Source organism: Chiloscyllium plagiosum, chromosome 45 (assembly GCF_004010195.1).
Source record: "Chiloscyllium plagiosum isolate BGI_BamShark_2017 chromosome 45, ASM401019v2, whole genome shotgun sequence".
NCBI classification, from domain to species: Eukaryota; Metazoa; Chordata; class Chondrichthyes; order Orectolobiformes; family Hemiscylliidae; genus Chiloscyllium; species Chiloscyllium plagiosum.
The window spans coordinates 5327092-5344842 of record NC_057754.1 but is presented as its reverse complement, the minus strand read 5'-3'; the positions used below and the strand labels follow the sequence as shown (position 1 = coordinate 5344842).

General features: G+C 47.5%; 1 protein-coding gene across 1 annotated transcript in view; it reads right to left on the bottom strand.

Moving 5' to 3' along the window:
• Positions 1-17751, bottom strand: part of LOC122543993 — a 96632-nt gene that overhangs the window by 73283 nt on the left and 5598 nt on the right. Inside the window, exon 2 of the mRNA XM_043683001.1 lies at positions 7390-7847. Coding sequence (XP_043538936.1) covers positions 7390-7794 — 405 coding nt within the window. The 5' untranslated portion in view covers positions 7795-7847. The remainder of the gene's footprint in view (positions 1-7389; positions 7848-17751) is intronic.

Below are 17751 nucleotides of genomic sequence, written 5' to 3'. Positions count from 1 at the left end.
GGAGTGTCAAAGCAAGGCATTGTGGATTCCACATTCCAGATCATGACACAAAGCTGAAAGCCAGAGCTGAGCCGTTCACGCTGATCTCACCCAGAGGATACTGGAATTCTAGGGCGGACGTAGGTTGGGAGGAGAACTCCAACTGAGGATGCCCTTTGTTAGAGTTCCACATGCAGAGTTACAGCTGGCAAAAGTTTAATTTGATTAGAATGAGGCCATAAGATCATAATGGCGAGAAGTAGGCCATTCAGTCCATCGACGCTGCTCCCCCATTCAATGGCTGATCTGATCATCTTGAACTCCACTTCCCTGCCTTTTACCCTCCTGCTTTAAAAACCTATCTCAGCCTTGAATCTACTTAATGACCCCAGCCTCGACAGCCCTCTATGGTAAAGGATTCCACAGATTAACTCCCCTCAAAGGGAAGAAATTCCTTCTCATCTCTGTCTTCAGTGGGTAACGCCCTTATTCTGAGATGACGCCCTCTGGTCCTTGACTCTCCCACAAGGGGAACCAAACTTTACCCTGTCAAGCCCCCTAAGAATCTTGAATGTTTCAATAAAGTCACCGATGAAATTGGTGCCGATGAAATTGGTGTCAATTGTTGTAAAAACCCATGCGTTCACTAATGCCCTTCGGGGAGGGATATCTGCTAGCCTTACCTGGTCTAGCCAACATGTGACTCCAGATCCATTGCAATGCAGTTGGCTCTTAAAATTCCCTCTGAAATGGCACACTCATTTGTTTTATTCAATTCATTCACGGGATGTGGGGGTCGCTGGCTGGGCCAGCATTTATTGCCCAGAGGGACAGTTAAGAGTCAACCACATTGCTGTGGGTCTGGAGTCACATGTAGGCCAGACCGGGTAAGGACGGCAGTTTCCTTCTCTAAAGGGACATCATTTGGGTTTTCCCAACAATCGACAGTCGTCATCATTAGATTCTTAATTCCAGATTTTTATTGAATTTAAACTCCACCATCTGCCATGGTGGGATTTGAACTCAGGTCCCCAGAGCAATACCTGGGGTGTCCCTGGATTAACAGTCCAGTGATAATCCCCCTCAGCCATTGCCTCAGTTCAAGATCAGCCAGTGATTGGCAGCATGGTGGCTCAGTGGTTAAGTGCTGCTGCCTCACGGTACCAGGGACTGGGTTCAAAGAGACCTTGGAGTGCAGGTTCATAGCTCCTTGAAAGTGGAGTCGCAAGTAGATAGGATAGTGAAGGCGGCGTTTGGTATGCTTTCCTTTATTGGTCGGTGTATTGAGTACAGGAGTTGAGAGGTCATGTTGCGGCTGTACAGGACATTGGTTAGGCCACTGTTGGAATATTGCCTGCAATTCTGATTTCCTTCCTATCAGAAAGATGTTGTGAAACTTGAAACGGTTCAGAAAAGATTTGCAAGGATGTTGCCAAGGTTGGAAGATTTGAGCTATAGGGAGAGGTTAAATAGGCTATCGCTGTTTTCCCTGGAGCGTCAGAGGCTGACAGGTGACCTTATAGAGGTTTATAAAATCACGAGGGGCATGGATAGGGTAAATAGACAAAGTCTTTTCCCTGGGATGGACGAGTCCAGAACTAGAGGGCATAGGTTTAGGGTGAGCAGGGAAAGCTATAAAAGAGACCCAAGGGGCAACCTTTTCACTGAGGGTGGTACATGTGTGGAATGAGCTGCCAGAGGAAGTGGTGGAGGCTGGTACAATTGCAACATTTAAAAGGCATCTGGATGGGGACATGAATAGGAAGGGTTTGGAGGGATATGGGCCGAGTGCTGGCAAATGGGACTAGATTGGGTTGGGATATCTGGACGCCATGGACGGGTTGGACCGAAGGGTCTGTTTCCGTGCTGTACATCTCTATGACTGTCTGTGTGCAATTTGCATGTTCTCCCCACATCTGCGTGGGGTTTCCTCCGGGTGCTCCGGTTTCCTCCCACAGTCCCATAAATTGCAGGTTAGAGTGAATCGGCCGTACTATATTGCCCACAGTGTCTAGGAAAATGCAGGCTAGGCGGGTTAACCATGAGGAAATGGAGTGGGATGCTCTTCGGAGGGACAGCGTGGACTTGACTGGTCAAATGGCCTGCTTCCACTCTGTAGGGATTCTATGAATGGCAGTGACCAAAGAGTCTTGCTATTAATGCACACAGCCCATGAAAAATTTTTAAATGATAGAACATACGAAAGACCTTTTGGCACAGCTGAGACCTCACGGGTGTAGATATCAGTCCTTCCTCACCTTACCAGCCTATCCCACTCCTTTCCCCCTCATGCACTCACCAGAGTATCAAGGTAGGTAAAATGGAGTTAAGACACAGATCGGCCTTCCTATAATTGAATAGTGGAATGGGGTTAGAACATAAGAAATTAAGACCAGGAGTAGGCCATCTGGCCCCCTCGAGCCTACTCCAGCATTCAGTAAGATCGTGGCTGATCTTTCCATGGACTCTGCTCCACTTACCCACTCTCTCCATAACCCTGAATTCCTTTCCTGTTCAAAAATCAACTATCTTCACAATAAAAGCATTCAACGAGGTAGCCTCACCTGGGCAGGGAAATTCGACCAATTCACAACTCTCTGGGTGAAAACATTCCTTCTCCGCCAGTGAAAACCACCTCCCTGCATCTACCTTATCGACTCCCTTCGTAGGTTGATTGCCTCCTGCTGATCCTGGGCTTCCTAGCTAATCCTGCCAGTCCTGAGAGTGAAGCTTTCACATTCACAACATGAAATGAATGATCAGCGTTTCAGCGGCAGGGTTGTTGGAATTACAGTGTCCCACCAGCAGTTCCAACAAACTGCAACTCGTCCAGATCCCCAGGGGAGGACTCATTCCTCCTGGCAGAGCTGCATTTTTGTCTCTCGCTGCAGCCAATACTCAATGCCTTTAAATATTCAGAGAATCCCTACAGTGTGGAAACAGGCCCTTCGGCCCAACAAGTCCACACCAACCATCCGAAGAGGAACCCAACCAGGCCCATTTCCCTAACCTACATTTACCCCTAACTAATACGCCTAACCCACACATCCCTAGACACTATGGGACAATTTAGCACAGCCAATCCACAATAGCCTGCACATCCCTGGGCACTCTGGGTAATTTAGTACGGCCAATCCACCCTAACCTGCACATCACTGGGCACTATGGGTAATTTAGTACGGCCAATCCACCCTAACCTGCACATCCCTGGGCACTATGGGACAATTTAGCACGGCAAATCCACCCTAACCTGCACATCCCTGGACACTATGGGACAATTTAGCACGGCCAATCCACCCTAACCTGCACATCCCTGCACATCCCTGGACACTATGGGACAATTTAGCACGGCCAATCCACCCTAACCTGCACATCTTTGGATTGTGGGAGGAAACCGGAGCACCCGGAGGAAACCCCACACAGACACGGGGAGAATATGCAAACTCCACACAGACAGTCACCTGAGGGTGGGATTGAACCCGGGTCCCTGGCGCCGTGAGGCAGCAGTGCTAACCACTGAGCCACCATCCCTGCCTGCACCATGAAAGATACAAAGGCACCTCACTTGAATGTCAATGTCAAGTTCACCAGCAGGGTGGGGTGGGCGGGACCGGGGAATGACTGAACGGAGCTATCGATTCTTGGGATCGTTCTTGACAGCATTCCCGATGCTAGCAAGGCCAGGCCGAAGGGCCTTTCGCTGCTTTGCCCTTGGACTCCGACCTGTTGAAGCGCGAAGGATTTCGCAGGCACGGGATGTGATTGGTTTGGTCATTCAGCTCGAAAGGTTAACCTTTGGGAAACTCGTAGGGGTAAGCAATCCAAGTGGGAGGGATTCATTTTTATTCCTTCGTGAGTTCAACTGGAGTTGATCAGCCTTCAGAGAGAATGTAAAGGATGGACTGGCTGACTGACTGGGCGTAGACTGGGAGGCGAACCACCCAAACAGACCTATCACCTTGACCCTTCCATCTCCGGGTCAACAGCGCCAGGCTTGGAGGCAGTTTAACCCACCAGCATTGAATTGGCAGAACCCTGCTTTATCAGCATGAGGGCTGTCTCGATTGGGGACAGTGTTCGCTCCTCAGACAACCCCAGCTTCATGATTAACTCGTAAATGAGCTCCCTATCTGCGGGACTTTGTTCCGGTCTTTGCGTACACGTGTGCTTCGAGAGTTGCAACGAGCGTTCCAGCTCATGTCAGAACGCGATCATAAGATCAAGGCTGCTGTGTTATTTGTTTGAGCAGGGACATGAATGCCTGGACCCCCTTCTTCAAATGTACCTGTTTGCTCAGAGTCTGAGAGTCAGCACTTCCGTTTGGCTGTGGCAATAACCAGTCGGGCTCCAAGTTTTGCCTGCACACATTGAATCCCTAGAATCCCTACCGGGTGGGAGCTGGCCATTCAGCCCATCAGGTCCACCCTGACCATCTGAACAGCATCCCATCCAAACCCACCCCAACTCACCCCTGTAACCCAGAATTTCCATGGTTAATCCACCCTAACCTGCACATCCCTGGGCACTATGGGACAATTTAGCATGGCCAATCCACCCTAACCTGCACATCCCTCGGCACTATGGGACAATTTAGCACGGCCAATTCACCCTAACCTACACATCCCTGGACACTAAGGGACAGTTTAGCACGTTCAATCCACCCTAACCTACAGATCCCTGGGCACGATGGGGCAATGTAGCACTGCCAATTCACCCGAAAATGCACATCCCTGGGCACTTTGGGGCAATTTAGCACGGCCAATCCACCCTAACCTGCAAATCGCTGGGCATTATGGGAGAATTTAGCAGGGCCAATCCACCCTAACCTGCACATCCCTGGGCACTATGGGACAATTTAGCACGGCTAATCCACCCTAACCTGCACATCTCTGGGCACAATGGGACAATTTAGCACGGCCAATCCACCCTAACCTGCACATCCCTGGACACTATGGGACAATTTAGCACGGCCAATCCACCCTAACCTGCACATCCCTGGGCACTACGGGGTAATTTAGCCCGGCCAATCCACCCTAACCTGCACATCCCTGGGCACTATGGGGTAATTTGACATTGCCAATCCACCCTAACCTGTACATCCTTGGGCACAATGGGACAATTTAGCACGGCCAATCCACCCTAATCTGCACATCCCTGAACACTATGGGACAATTTAGCTTGGCCAATCCACCCTAACCAGCACATCCCTGGGCACTATGGGGTAATTTAGCATGGCCAATCCACCCTAACCTGCATATCCCTGGGCACGATGGGGTAATTTAGCATGGCCAATCCACCCTAACCTGCACATCCCTGGGCCTGGGCACTATGGGGTGATTTAGCATGGTCAATCCACCCAAACCTGCACATCCCTGGGCACTGTGGGACAATTTAGCACGGCCAATCCACCCTAACCTGCACATCACTGGGCACTATGGGGCAATTTAGCATGGCCAATCCACCATAATCTGCACATCCCTGGGCACTGTGGGGTAATTTAGCACGGCCAATCCACCCTAACCTGCACATCCCTGGACACTATGGGGCAATTTAGCATGGCCAATTCACCCTAACCTACACATCCCTGGACACTATGGGACAGTTTAGCACGGTCAATCCACCCTAACCTACAGATCCCTGGACACTATGGAACAGTTTAGCACGGTCAATCCACCCTAACCTGCACATCCCTAGACACTATGGGACAATTTAGCACGGCCAATCCATCCTAACCTGCACATCCCTGGGCACGATGGGTCAATGTAGCATGGCCAATCCACCCTAACCTGCACATCCCTGGGCACTGTGGGACAATTTAGCACGGCCAATTCACCCGAAAATGCACATCCCTGGGCACTATGGGGCAAGTTAGCATGGCCAATCCACCCTAACTTGCACATCGCTGGGCACTATGGAACAATTTAGCACAGCCAATCCACCCTAACCTGCACATGCCTGGGCACTATGGGACAATTTAGCACGGCCAATTCACCCGAAAATGCACATCCCTGGGCACTATGGGGCAATTTAGCTCGGCCAATCCACCCTAACCTGAACATCGTTGGACTGTAGGAGGAAACCCCACACTGATACGGGGAGAATATGCAAACAGTCGCCTGTGTCCTTGGTGCTGTCAGGCAGCAGTGTTAACCACTGAGCCTCCACAGAAGTGGGGCTAATTTGCCCCCAACCTTTATCAAGGTCCAAGTGTAATGTCATTGCTACCAAGTACCCTTGGAGATAAATTCCTTAGAATCTTAACAGCAGGCAAAAGCAGAATTCTGTGCTCAGTGTCCAAATGATAACCATGATGTGGAGGGCCTGGGTGAACAAAGATATAAATCACACAACGCCAGCTACCTGACAAAAGAGTAACACTCCGAAAGCTTGTACTTCCAAATAAACCTGCTAGACTATAATCTGGTGGTGCGTGGCTTTTAATTCTGAATGATAACTCACTGAAGGCGAAACATCAGGTACAGCAAACAATTACGAGGAAGGCGAGTGGGAATTTGGCCTTCATTGTAAGAAGTGTTGAGTACAGGAGCAGTGAAGTCTTGTTTCGGAGCTTGATTTGACTGCACCAGCAATAAGGTGTGCAGTTTTGGTCTCCTTATTTCAGGAAAGTAGATGGATTGCAGCAACGGTTCACCAGGCTTGTGTTCGGGGTGGTGGGGCTTGTCCTTTGGAGAGAGATTGAATAAACTGTCGAGTTTGGAGAGTGAGAGGTGATCTCAATGATACAAAATGCTTAAAGGGATAGGCAGGGCCAATGCAGCTAAGGCATTTCCCTTGGATGGTCAGGCTAGAACTAGGAGACACAATTTATAATGTGAGGAGTGCCACTTAGGTCTGAGATGAGGATAAATGAATTTACTCCGAGATGAATCTCACTGGAAAGGTGAGAACCTTTGGAATTCAGTAGGCTGTGGAACCTCAGTCTTTGATTTTGTTTAAGTTGGAGATTGATGACCAGGGGGGTACTGAGTTATGGTGATGGGTTGATTAATAGGCACTGAATTGTTCGATCAGCTTTAATCATATTCAGTGATGGGGCAGGCTCAATGGGCTGAATGGCCTATTCCATTTCTTATGTTTGCAAGGAGAACCACCTCAGCTCCTCCAGACTCTCTACCTCACTAAAATATCCTGTGCTTTTCTGGTAACCTCTCTGTTGTACAAACTTCTGGGAGTGTGGTGCAGCTGTGATTCGTTCCATTAAATCAACCTTCACTTCAAGTCACAGAGATGTACAGCACGGAAACAGACCCTTTGGCCCAACCCTATGCCCTCTAGTTTTGGACTCCCCAACCCCTGGGGGGGAAAAGACCTTGGGGCTTCCGCAACTTCCATTATTTACAAAACCCGACAGAAGTTTTGTGGCTTGCGAAATAGATATTTCGAGCGTACCTCTGAAACGATTGTGGCTTTGAACCTGGACGTGTCGTATGTCCAGCCGTCCGGGCAGGTCCGAGTGCCAAGCTCCGTGGCGTTGCCCTGGATCTCGCTGAGGTTCAGGAGATGCCACTGGGGTGAGGAATACACCAGGCATCGCTCCGGCTGCTGATCCTGGTCCAGGGGGATGAAGGCGTGGAGCAGCCCTTCCATCTGCGGCTGGCCTGTGATGTTCACATACCTTGATCCGTTCAAACCCATTAAGTGGACGCGACAGTGATGGTCGGGCACTATGGCCACGAAGTTCTGAAGGATGTTGTGGCTAGCCATGAACAGCACTGGGAAGGACAGCATGCAAATGTGGATGACTTGGAACCTTCCAACGCTCCCGACCCTCTCCAGGATATCGGCAAAGCCCATAGCTCCGTCTGACTGGCAGGACAGACGGCGACCTACAGAGAAGCTGTTGGGGACTGAGAGATCATGATACTGGTGAAGAAACTTAAAGTTTTCAGGATTACTGCGGCATTCGTAGATTTAAGTAATGTTTAATCGGATGATAACAGATTTACTTTTCTTAGGCTAAATTGCCCAACTCCCATTGTTTGTTTTTCCACACACAGGGTTGAGGTCAATATTGAGGAACATGGTACAGAACCGTGGACCCAATTTTGTCTGACTCCACCTTGAGGAAACTGAATGGAGCAGTTTAAATCATGCCAAAATTGCTTAGTCACGCCAACCTTGATGTACCCACCTTGCCACCCCCCCCCCGCCCAACATCAACACACTGTTTTGGACATATTGGGTACTGGTACAGAGGAAATTCAGACCTGCTTTAAATAAGCACATTTTGTCCACTGTTGGTATCAAGACTGAGGAGTCATGGAGTCATGCAGCACAGAAACAGACCCTTCGGTCCAGTCAGTCCATCCCGACCATAATCCCAAACTAAACTAGTCCCAGCTGCCTGCTCCCGGCCCATATCCCTCCAAACGCTTTCCTGTTCATGTCCTTATCCAAATGTCTTTTAAATATTGTAACTGCACCCGCGTCCTCCACTTCCTCAGGAAGGTCATTCCACGTGCAAGTGTGTAAAATATTTGCCCCTCATGTCTTTTTTAAACCTCTTCTGTCTCACCTTAAAAATGTGGCCCCTAGTCTTGAAATCCCCAAACCTAGGGAAAAGACAATTACCATTTGCTCTATATATAGCTCTCATTATTATATAAACTTCTACAAGTTCACCTCTCAACCTCCTACACTCAAATGAAGAAAGCCCCAACCTATCCAGCCTTTCTTTATAACTCGAACCCTCCATTCCCGGCAACATCCTGGTAAATCTTTTCTGAACCCTCTCCAGTTTAATAATACCCCTCTTATAACTGGGCGACCAGAACTGAACACAATACTGCAGAAGAGGTCTCACCAACAGTCCTGTACAACCTTAACATGAGCTCTGAGCAATGAAGGCAAGCATGCTAAACGCCTTCTTAACCACCCTGTGTACTTGTGACGCAAACTTCAAAGAATTATGCAACACAATCCCAGGCCCATTTTAGACAGATCCCCTACAGTGTGGAAACAGGCCATTTGGCCCAAGCAGTCCACACTGACCCTCCGAAGAGTAACCCACCCAGACCCATTTCCCTCTGACTAATGCACCTAACACTATGGGCAATTTAGCACGGCCAATCCACCCTAACCTGCACATCTTTGGACTGTGGGAGCAAACCTGTGCAGACACTGGGAGAATGTGCAAACTCCACACAGACAGTCGCCCAAGGCTGGAATTGAACCTGGGACCTTGGTGCTGTGAGGCAGCAATGCCAACCACTGAGCCACCGTGCCAGCCCGACCATTAATTGTATAAGCCTTACCCTTGTTTGTTTTGCATTTATCCAGATTGAACTCTAGCTGCCATTTTTTAGTCCAATGACCCCGTTTGATCAATATCCCTTTGCTATCTTCACTGCCACCAGTTTTGGTGTCATCCACAAACGTACTAACCACACCTTCAATATTCTCATTCAAATCATTTATATAAATGACAAATGAGTGTGTTTTAGAACAGAGAGACACAGGGGTACAGGTACATAATTCTTTGTGAAGTTTGCACCACAGGGTGGTTAAGAAAGCTTTTAGCACACTTGCCATCATTACTCAGTCCTTTGAGTATTGGAGTTGGGACGTCATGTTGAGGTTATACAGGACATGAGTGAGGCCTCTTGCCAATACTGTGCCTGGTTCTGGTTGCTGTATTACAGAAAGGATATTATTAAGCTGGAGAGGGTTCGGAAGAGATTTACCGGGATGTTGCCGGGTATGGAGAGTTTGAGTTATAAAGGAAGGCTGTTATAGGCCGGGACCTTTCCTCACCAGAGGGTCGGAGATCGAGAGGTGACCTGATAGAAGTTTATAAAATAATGTGGGGTATAGATAGAGTTAATGGCAGTTGTCCTTTCCCTCGGGTCGGGGATTTCAAGACTGGAGGGCGCATTTTTAAGGTGAGAGGAGAGAGATTTAAAGAAGACCTGAGGGGCAAATGTTTTACACAGAGGGTGGTTCGTGTGTGGAATAAACTTCCAGAGGTAGTGGTGGATGTGGGTACAATTACAACATTTAAAAGACATTTAGATAAGTACATGAGTAGGAAAGGTTTGGATGGATATGAGCCAGGAGCAGGCAGGTGGGACTGGTTTTAGCTTGGCAAAGTGAAAAGAAATTGCTGAAAACGTTCAGCAGGTCTGGCAGCCGCTGTGGAGAGAAATCAGAGTTAATTTTTTGAGATATGTTCAGAGGCAAGGTCACACGACCCGAATTGTAACCTCTGATTTCTGTTCACTGATGCTGCCCGGACCCGCTGAACTTTTCCAGCAATTTCTGTCTTTGATTTACAGCATCTGCAGATCTTTCGTTGGCATGAACGAGCTGGGCTGAATTTGCATTTTAACTTGTTTGTGACAGGACAACATGCAAAATCAAGTTGGTAGAAGTATCCGTGTTCTGTATATTCACTCACCGAGCATCTTAATGATTAACCCTTCTCAACCAGGCTAGTGTTCGGAATAAAAGAAATTAAAGATTTGTAAATGATTCAAATTTCCATTCTGTGGGGTTTGCCCCTAGCTGCCTCTTACTTAAGTCCAGATCTTGGAGGCAAAAGTGTCATCACGTGCCCTGAATTCTAACGCAAGATGCTGGGCTTCGGGAGTTCAACTTGCTCGTGGGAACAACTGAATTCATTGGATTGGAGACAGATAAAACCAGTGGCTCACGGCAGAGGAATGGGGATAGCTGATGTAATGGTGACAAGGGAGTGAGACATTATCTTGTTCATGCACCATCTGCCCATACTGCAGCAGCTCCTCACCCTTCAACAGTGGAGCCAGCTTCCAATAAATCAATTGTTTTTTTTTTAATACCTGGAAAGAAATGCACACCCATGTGATCATTTGAATCCAGCAATACAAATAGCAGAGCGGAGATGTCACCTAGCGAGACATTGGAATTATTTTGACCCTCCGGGCAGATTTTGCACTCGCTTGTGGGTAACTTTGGCAGCTAGGATCTCCCAATATTAAGAGGAATTGGTAGTAAGGCAACATGATCCCGAGCTGAGGCAGGGAAGGACAACAAGGTACTTACTGGTGAGAGGCTGGACCAGCAGAAGAGCTGGCTTCATTGCTTGAAAACTGGTTGTACAGTGAGGTCACACCTGTGTACAGTTTTGGTCTGTTTACTTGAGAAAGGATTGTTCTGGACCAGGCCAGACCCCCCTCAAAACATTGGAAGGAAGTAGCCCAGACCCCACCATTTCCCAGTTGTTTTAAGCAGGTGTAAAGTGGATATTCCAGGGGAGGATCAGCTGGTCAAACCACTTAGTTTTAAACAAAACAGAATTCATTTACCAGATTACCGCATGAAACACAAACAACAGAAAACAGAATGGTGAATAATTTAACCGATCCGAAAGCCCAACAGGTCATCCCAACTTAATGATGCTGTTCCAAATACTTGCAACAATCCCCACAAAGACGCCTTGGCACAAAAGGTAAAATCAAACACGGGGTCTTACAGGAGAGACGTCAGAGAGAGAGAGAGAGAGAGAGTCCCAGCCTCGACCTGCTTCTGTGGGTCCAGCGGCTTTTCCGAAATTACCGCTAAAGAGAAACAAAAACAAAGCCAGAGGGAAGCTGAGCTGGGAGAACTGGCCACTCCCCTTTCATTGTGCAAGTGTTTTTTTTGAAAACTCGAAAGCCTTTTGCCTGAGTCAGTCTCAGGTAGCTAATATCAAATTGGCTCTAAAACCCTTCCACCTCCAGATGTGTCAGAGTCTGTGTCATTTATGATCTCTCTGAAAAAGAAAACCAAGGACAGTGTAACCTTGTTAAAGGAGCAGCTTTGTCACACCTCCTCCCATAAAAAGAAATGAACCATCACAATCCAAAGATGGGTTTATTTTAAGAAAATTATGGTACTCAAAAACACATATATACATTACATCGACTATAGAAGTGCAAACATAGAGTCATCGAGATGTACAGCACCTCGTTACCATACAGTCAGGAAAATGACCAGGATATGTGTCCTGCAATAGCTCAGTTGCCTGAGTTTTCACTGGCCTTTCAACCACAGTAGGCAGCACGCCTACCGGTGAATCAGCTATATCGTTAGCACGGACAAATTGTATTCCTGGAGCTGAAAGATTGTCCAGTACTCCCACCACGACTTCTCCACTCTTCACTGGAGCACTCTAATCTCACTTTACATATGTATTATCTCACCATGAATTCCCGTTACTCGTGCCTTTTCTGGCAAAAGTCTTTCAGAAGGACATATCTCCTAATCTTTCAGCATCACAGACTGGGAAGATCCTGTGTCCATTAATAGCGTCACCTCTTTACCTGCTGCTCATGGCCTATGTGAGTAAGCTTTACCTTTGTAGGTATATGGTTTGTGAAGATCTGGCACTTCCTCCTTAACCAACCTCCGACCAGCTCGTACATTCTGGTGCAGCTTTCCCGCCTCCACTGTGCTTTCCATTACCACTCCAACAAAATTCCCTGGCTTATCCTGCTTTCCTACATCTGGCTTCCCAGTGCTTTTCCTAATCCACCAACACTATGATCTCATGTGGCCTAGTTTACTGCAGTGATAACACCAGAGCTTTTTAACTTCTCTGTCCCCTTCAAGGGTTTCCTTTTTACACTGTGCTAAGTTACCCTTATGATCTTCACCGAGATCTACCTTTCCCTTTCCACGTCAGGGTTTCTCTTTTCCCCCAATTTCTATCCCTCACGGATTGAAATTGATTCTGGAAGTCAAACGTTGATTTATGCACCAACTCATAATCATCAGCCACTTCAGCCACTTAATCTTGCTGTTTAAACTCTCTGCTCTTCCACGAGTTTTCCCTACCTCAGGTAGTGAATTTTTGAACTCCTGTCTAAGTGCCAACTTCTGACGTTCAAACACCGATGCTAACCACTGAGCCACCGTGGGGGAACATGGTGGCTCAGTGGTTAGCACTGTAGCCTCACAGCACCAGGGACCCAGGTTTGATCCCCTGCTTCGGGTGACTGTCTGAGCATTCTCCCCGTGTCTGTGCAGGTTTCCTCCCACAACCCAGAAATGTGCAGGCCAGGTGAAGTGGCCGTGCTAAGTTGTCCATTGTTTTGGTGGATTAGTCAGGGGTAAATGTCGGGGAATGGGTCTGGGTGGGTTACTCTTCAGAGGGTCGGTGTGGACTTGTTGGGCCGAAGGGCCTGTTACCACACTGTAGGGCATCTAGTCTCCCTGTCTTTCTTTCTTTTCTCATTCCTCTGCTTTTAATCGTAATTCCTTGCCTTTTGCCTCTAACTCAGGCTGCTTCCTTTTCAATTGAATTTTAGCCATCTCTAAATATTCTGATGGCGTTTCCAGCAAATTAAAATGGTGAGCTACTGTGATAATCACCTCTCCTTTCTTTAAGGAAGGAGGCAGCTCCAACCTCAGCTTGTCTGCTAATTCCAGCAGCTTGGCCTGAATCAACTTTTGTAAAACCCTCAAAGTCACTTCTTCCACCCTCTTGGTGACTGAAAGAACCATTAGCGTCCCAAGGCAGTGTGTAAACCAACCAATGTCAACACGCAGGACAAAAGACACGGAAGACCTACCACTTGCTGCCTTTGAGTCCAGCAACCCTAATCCCAATTTGGAATTACAGAACAAATCCAGCAAAGAGCCCCCAGTCTGTTATGGACCAGGCCAGACCCCCTCAAAACATTGGAAGAAAGTGGCCCGGACCCCACCTTTCCCAGTTGTTTTAAGCAGGTGTAAAGTGGATATTCCAGGGGAGGATCAGCTGGTCAAACCACTTAGTTTTAAACAAAACGGAGTTTATTTTACAAGATTACCGCATGAAATACAAACAACAGAAAACAGAATGGTGAATAATTTAACCGATCCGAAAGCCCAACAGGTCATCCCAACTTAATGATGCTGTTCCAAATACTTGCAACAATCCCCACAAAGACGCCTTGGCACAAAAGGTAAAATCAAACACGGGGTCTTACGGGAGAGACGTCAGAGAGAGAGAGAGAGAGTCCCAGCCTCGACCTGCTTCTGTGGGTCCAGCAGCTTTTCCGAAATTACTGCTAAAGAGAAACAAAACCAAAGCCAGAAAGAAGGTGAGCTGGGAGAACTGGCCACTCCCCTTTCATTGTGCAAGTGTTTGTTTTAGAACTCGAAAGCCTTTTGCCTGAGTCAGTCTCTTAACTATTATCAAATTGGCTCTAAAACCCTTCAACCCCCAGACTTTTCGGAGTCTGTGTCATTCACAAACTCTCTGAAAAAGAATCCAAGGACAGTGTAACCTTGTTAAAGGAGGAGCATTGTCACAGGATGGACTGGCCCTGGAGGAGGTGCAGAGGAGGTTCTCGAGATTGATTCCGGCGTTGAGAGGGTTGGCTTATGAGGACAGACTTAGTAGACTGGGATTGTATTCATTGGAATGTAGAAGAATGAGGGGGGGGAGAGGGGGAATCTCAGAAATATATCAAATGACGGGAATAGATAAGACAGAAGGAGGGAGGTTGTTTCCACTGGTGGGTGAAAGTAGAACAAGGGGGAATCGCCTCAAAGTAAGGGGGAGCAGATTTAGGACTGAGTTGAGGGGTGGCGGGGTGGGGGGGGGGGGGACTTTCTTCACCCAAAGGGTTGTGAATGTGGATTCCCCTTCCCTGTGAGACAACCTCACTGCATGCTTTTCAGGCAAATTCAGACAGATTTTTAAACAGTAAAGGAGTTAAGGGTTATGGAGAATGGGCGGGTGAGTGGAGCTGCAGCCACGAAAAGATCAACTTTGATCCTATTGAACGGAGGGGCAGGTTCGATGGGTCAGATGGCCTACTCCTGCCCCTACTGCTTATCTTCTAGCTTACAAGAATGACAGCAGCTTCAGGAAAGAACGTCGGAGTGTCACGCTGAGGGCTCTCAGTAACCACTTCAATCCCAGAATTAGGCCAATTCCCTCCAGAGGAATTGGCAATCGGACTGTTTAAAAAGGAAGTGAATTGTTGTGGAGAATTAATGCTCAATAAAGGCAGAAACTATCCTGAACCCTTTCTAGAGGCTCAACTTGAAAATCAACCCATAACAACACAAATAAGGATTGAAACAGGGATTATCACAGGGACACAGAGGAATGTTTTAATCTTTAACGTGATCCTACACAGAGGGAAACAAGTTAACACTTTGCACGACCAACCTAAGCAGCCCCAGTGCATCTTGGAAAGACCTGAAACAGTAGCCGCAGAGTTGAAAGGACACAACAGCTCTGATGCCGTTCACTCCCTCCCTTGGGGGTGTCTAACGTTTTGCAGGACGGACAGTTTCTGAAGGCCTGAAGATTTGAAACCATGTCCAACAATGAAAAGGACACGAGCCAGCTCCAAACAGTGTCGGAATGGTTTGGAATGGCCCAGAGTGACCAATGTTACGGCAGCCCTGTTTCAGTAATGATGAAGCAGGTGTGCAGTGAGGAGGACAGAGTTGGAGTAATGTTAGTTTGGGAGCTATAGGATGGCGATAAGACCTCCCGCTCCCAGGTAAGGGATGTTAATACATAGCGCAATGTACAGCCAATGGACTCCAAGGACCTTTCAGAATCAAAGCCAACGTTTGCGGCACTGACACAAAGGGTGAAATGTCAAGTGAGGGTCAAAACCTGGTGTCAGCCAAGTGTACCCTCAAGCTTAATTGTCCGCCATCATTCACGACTGGATGTGGCAGGACCTCAGAGCTTAGCTCTGATCTGTCGCTTGTGGGATCGCTTAGCTCTGTCTCTCGCACTCTGCTCATGCTGTTTGGGATGCCAGGTGTCCTGTTTGGTAGCTTTACCTGATGTTTGGTTCTCCCCAGTGCTGCTCCTGGCATGTCTCCTCCTGTACTCTCCACTGAACCTGTGATACCATAAACTTCAGAACGTTTGTGGATTGAAAGAATTAGCAATGCCACTCTCTGGACTAAACTATTAAGGAATTAAAAACAGCATGCTAATAAGCCATCCCCGGGAAGGAGAATTCGAAGCTGTTTCCTGGGAAAGGGGAGGTAACATTGCTTGATAGTGCGCTGCCTGGTGACAAGTGGGCAATAAAGATTCAAGCAAAAGGAATAGAATCCCTACAGTATGGAAACAGGCCCTTCGGCCCAACAAGTCCACACGAACCGGTTTTGAGGTAAAGGGGTTCAATGCAGAACAGGCTATGTTTCAAACGGAAGCCAGCACTGAATGTGACAAGGGACAGGGGAGCTGCTTCTGATAAGGTGGCAAGCTACAGATTTGAGCTCTCTAGACATGTAATCAGTGTTGGGAATGAAAGAATCTAAAGCATCATTCATAACATCACACTACAAACATGAAAGAGAGAAAATTGTACCGGAATTCACTCAGGAGTTATTCAGCAGCAGAACTTTGAAGGACCACACTGCTTAAGGATCAAACCCTGAACACCAGAGACAGATCACCGTTGGTTGGAATCATAGCTAAATTCCACCATTAATCGGGTAATTGCTAAGTTGAGTTGTGAGGTGTAACTTGCTTACTTGAGGGGTCTTATTTCAAGTTTAAATCGTTGTTTCAGTATTTGATTACCTAAGAGATTTCCTATTAAGTAGCCAAATTAAAAACTTACAAAACAACAATTCCCTGGCTTGATGGTATGGTTGAGTGGGGGTTATTTTGGGCCTTGAGGTTACAGATTGTGCTGGAGTACAGTTTTGCTGCTGTTGATGACTCACAGTGCCTCATGGATGCCCAGTCTTGAGTTGTTAGATCTGTTTGAAGTCTGTCCTACTTAGCACGGCGATAGTGCCACGCAACACAATGGAGGGTATTCTCAATGCGAAGGTGGGACGTAATCTCCACAAAGGGTATGGAGTCTTTGTGGTACAAAGTCATAGCAATACTGTTATGGACAGATGCATCTGCAGATCAATAAGGATGATGTCAAGTATGTTTTTCCCTCTTGTTGGTTCCTTCACCACCTGCCACAGATCAAGTCTAGCAGATATGTCGTTCAGGATCCGACCAGTTCTGGGTAGTTCAAGAAAGTTCATTTGACCTGATGCCTGAGTTTGGCTTGTTATCTTACAAGGGGAGGTCGGAGAGGTTAGTCTTCCATCCATTAGAGTTTAGAAAAATGGGAGTGGTGTTATTGAAACATTACAGTACACGGACTACAGCATTTCAAGAAGGCAGCTCACCACCACCTTCTCAAGGGGGCAGCTAGGGACGGATAATAAATGCTGGGCACAGCCAACAATGTCCACATCCCATGTGTAATTCTGTTCGCCGAGCTGGGAATTTGTGTTGCAGACTTTTCGTCCTCTGTCTAGGTGACATCCTCAGTGCTTGGGAGCCTCCTGTGAAGCTCTTCTGTGATGTTTCCTCCAGCATTTGTAGTGGTTTGAATCTGCCGCTTCCGGTTGTCAGTTCCAGCTGTCCGCTGCAGTGGCCGGTATATTGGGTCCAGATCGATGTGAATCTGTGGATGAGTGCCATGCCTCTAGGAATTCCCTGGCTGTTCTCTGTTTGGCTTGTCCTATAATAGCAGTGTTGTCCCAGTCAAACTCATGTTGCTTGTCATCTGCGTGTGTGGCTACTAAGGATAGCTGGTCGTGTCGTTTCGTGGCTAGTTGGTATTCGTGGATGCGGATCGTTAGCTGTCTTCCTGTTTGTCCTATATAGTGTTTTGTGCAGTCCTTGCATGGGATTTTGTACACTATATTGGTCTTGCTCATGCTGGGTATCGGGTCCTTTGTCCTGGTGAGTTGTTGTCTGAGAATGGCTGTTGGTTTGTGTGCTGTTATGAGTCCTAGTGGTCGCAGTAGTCT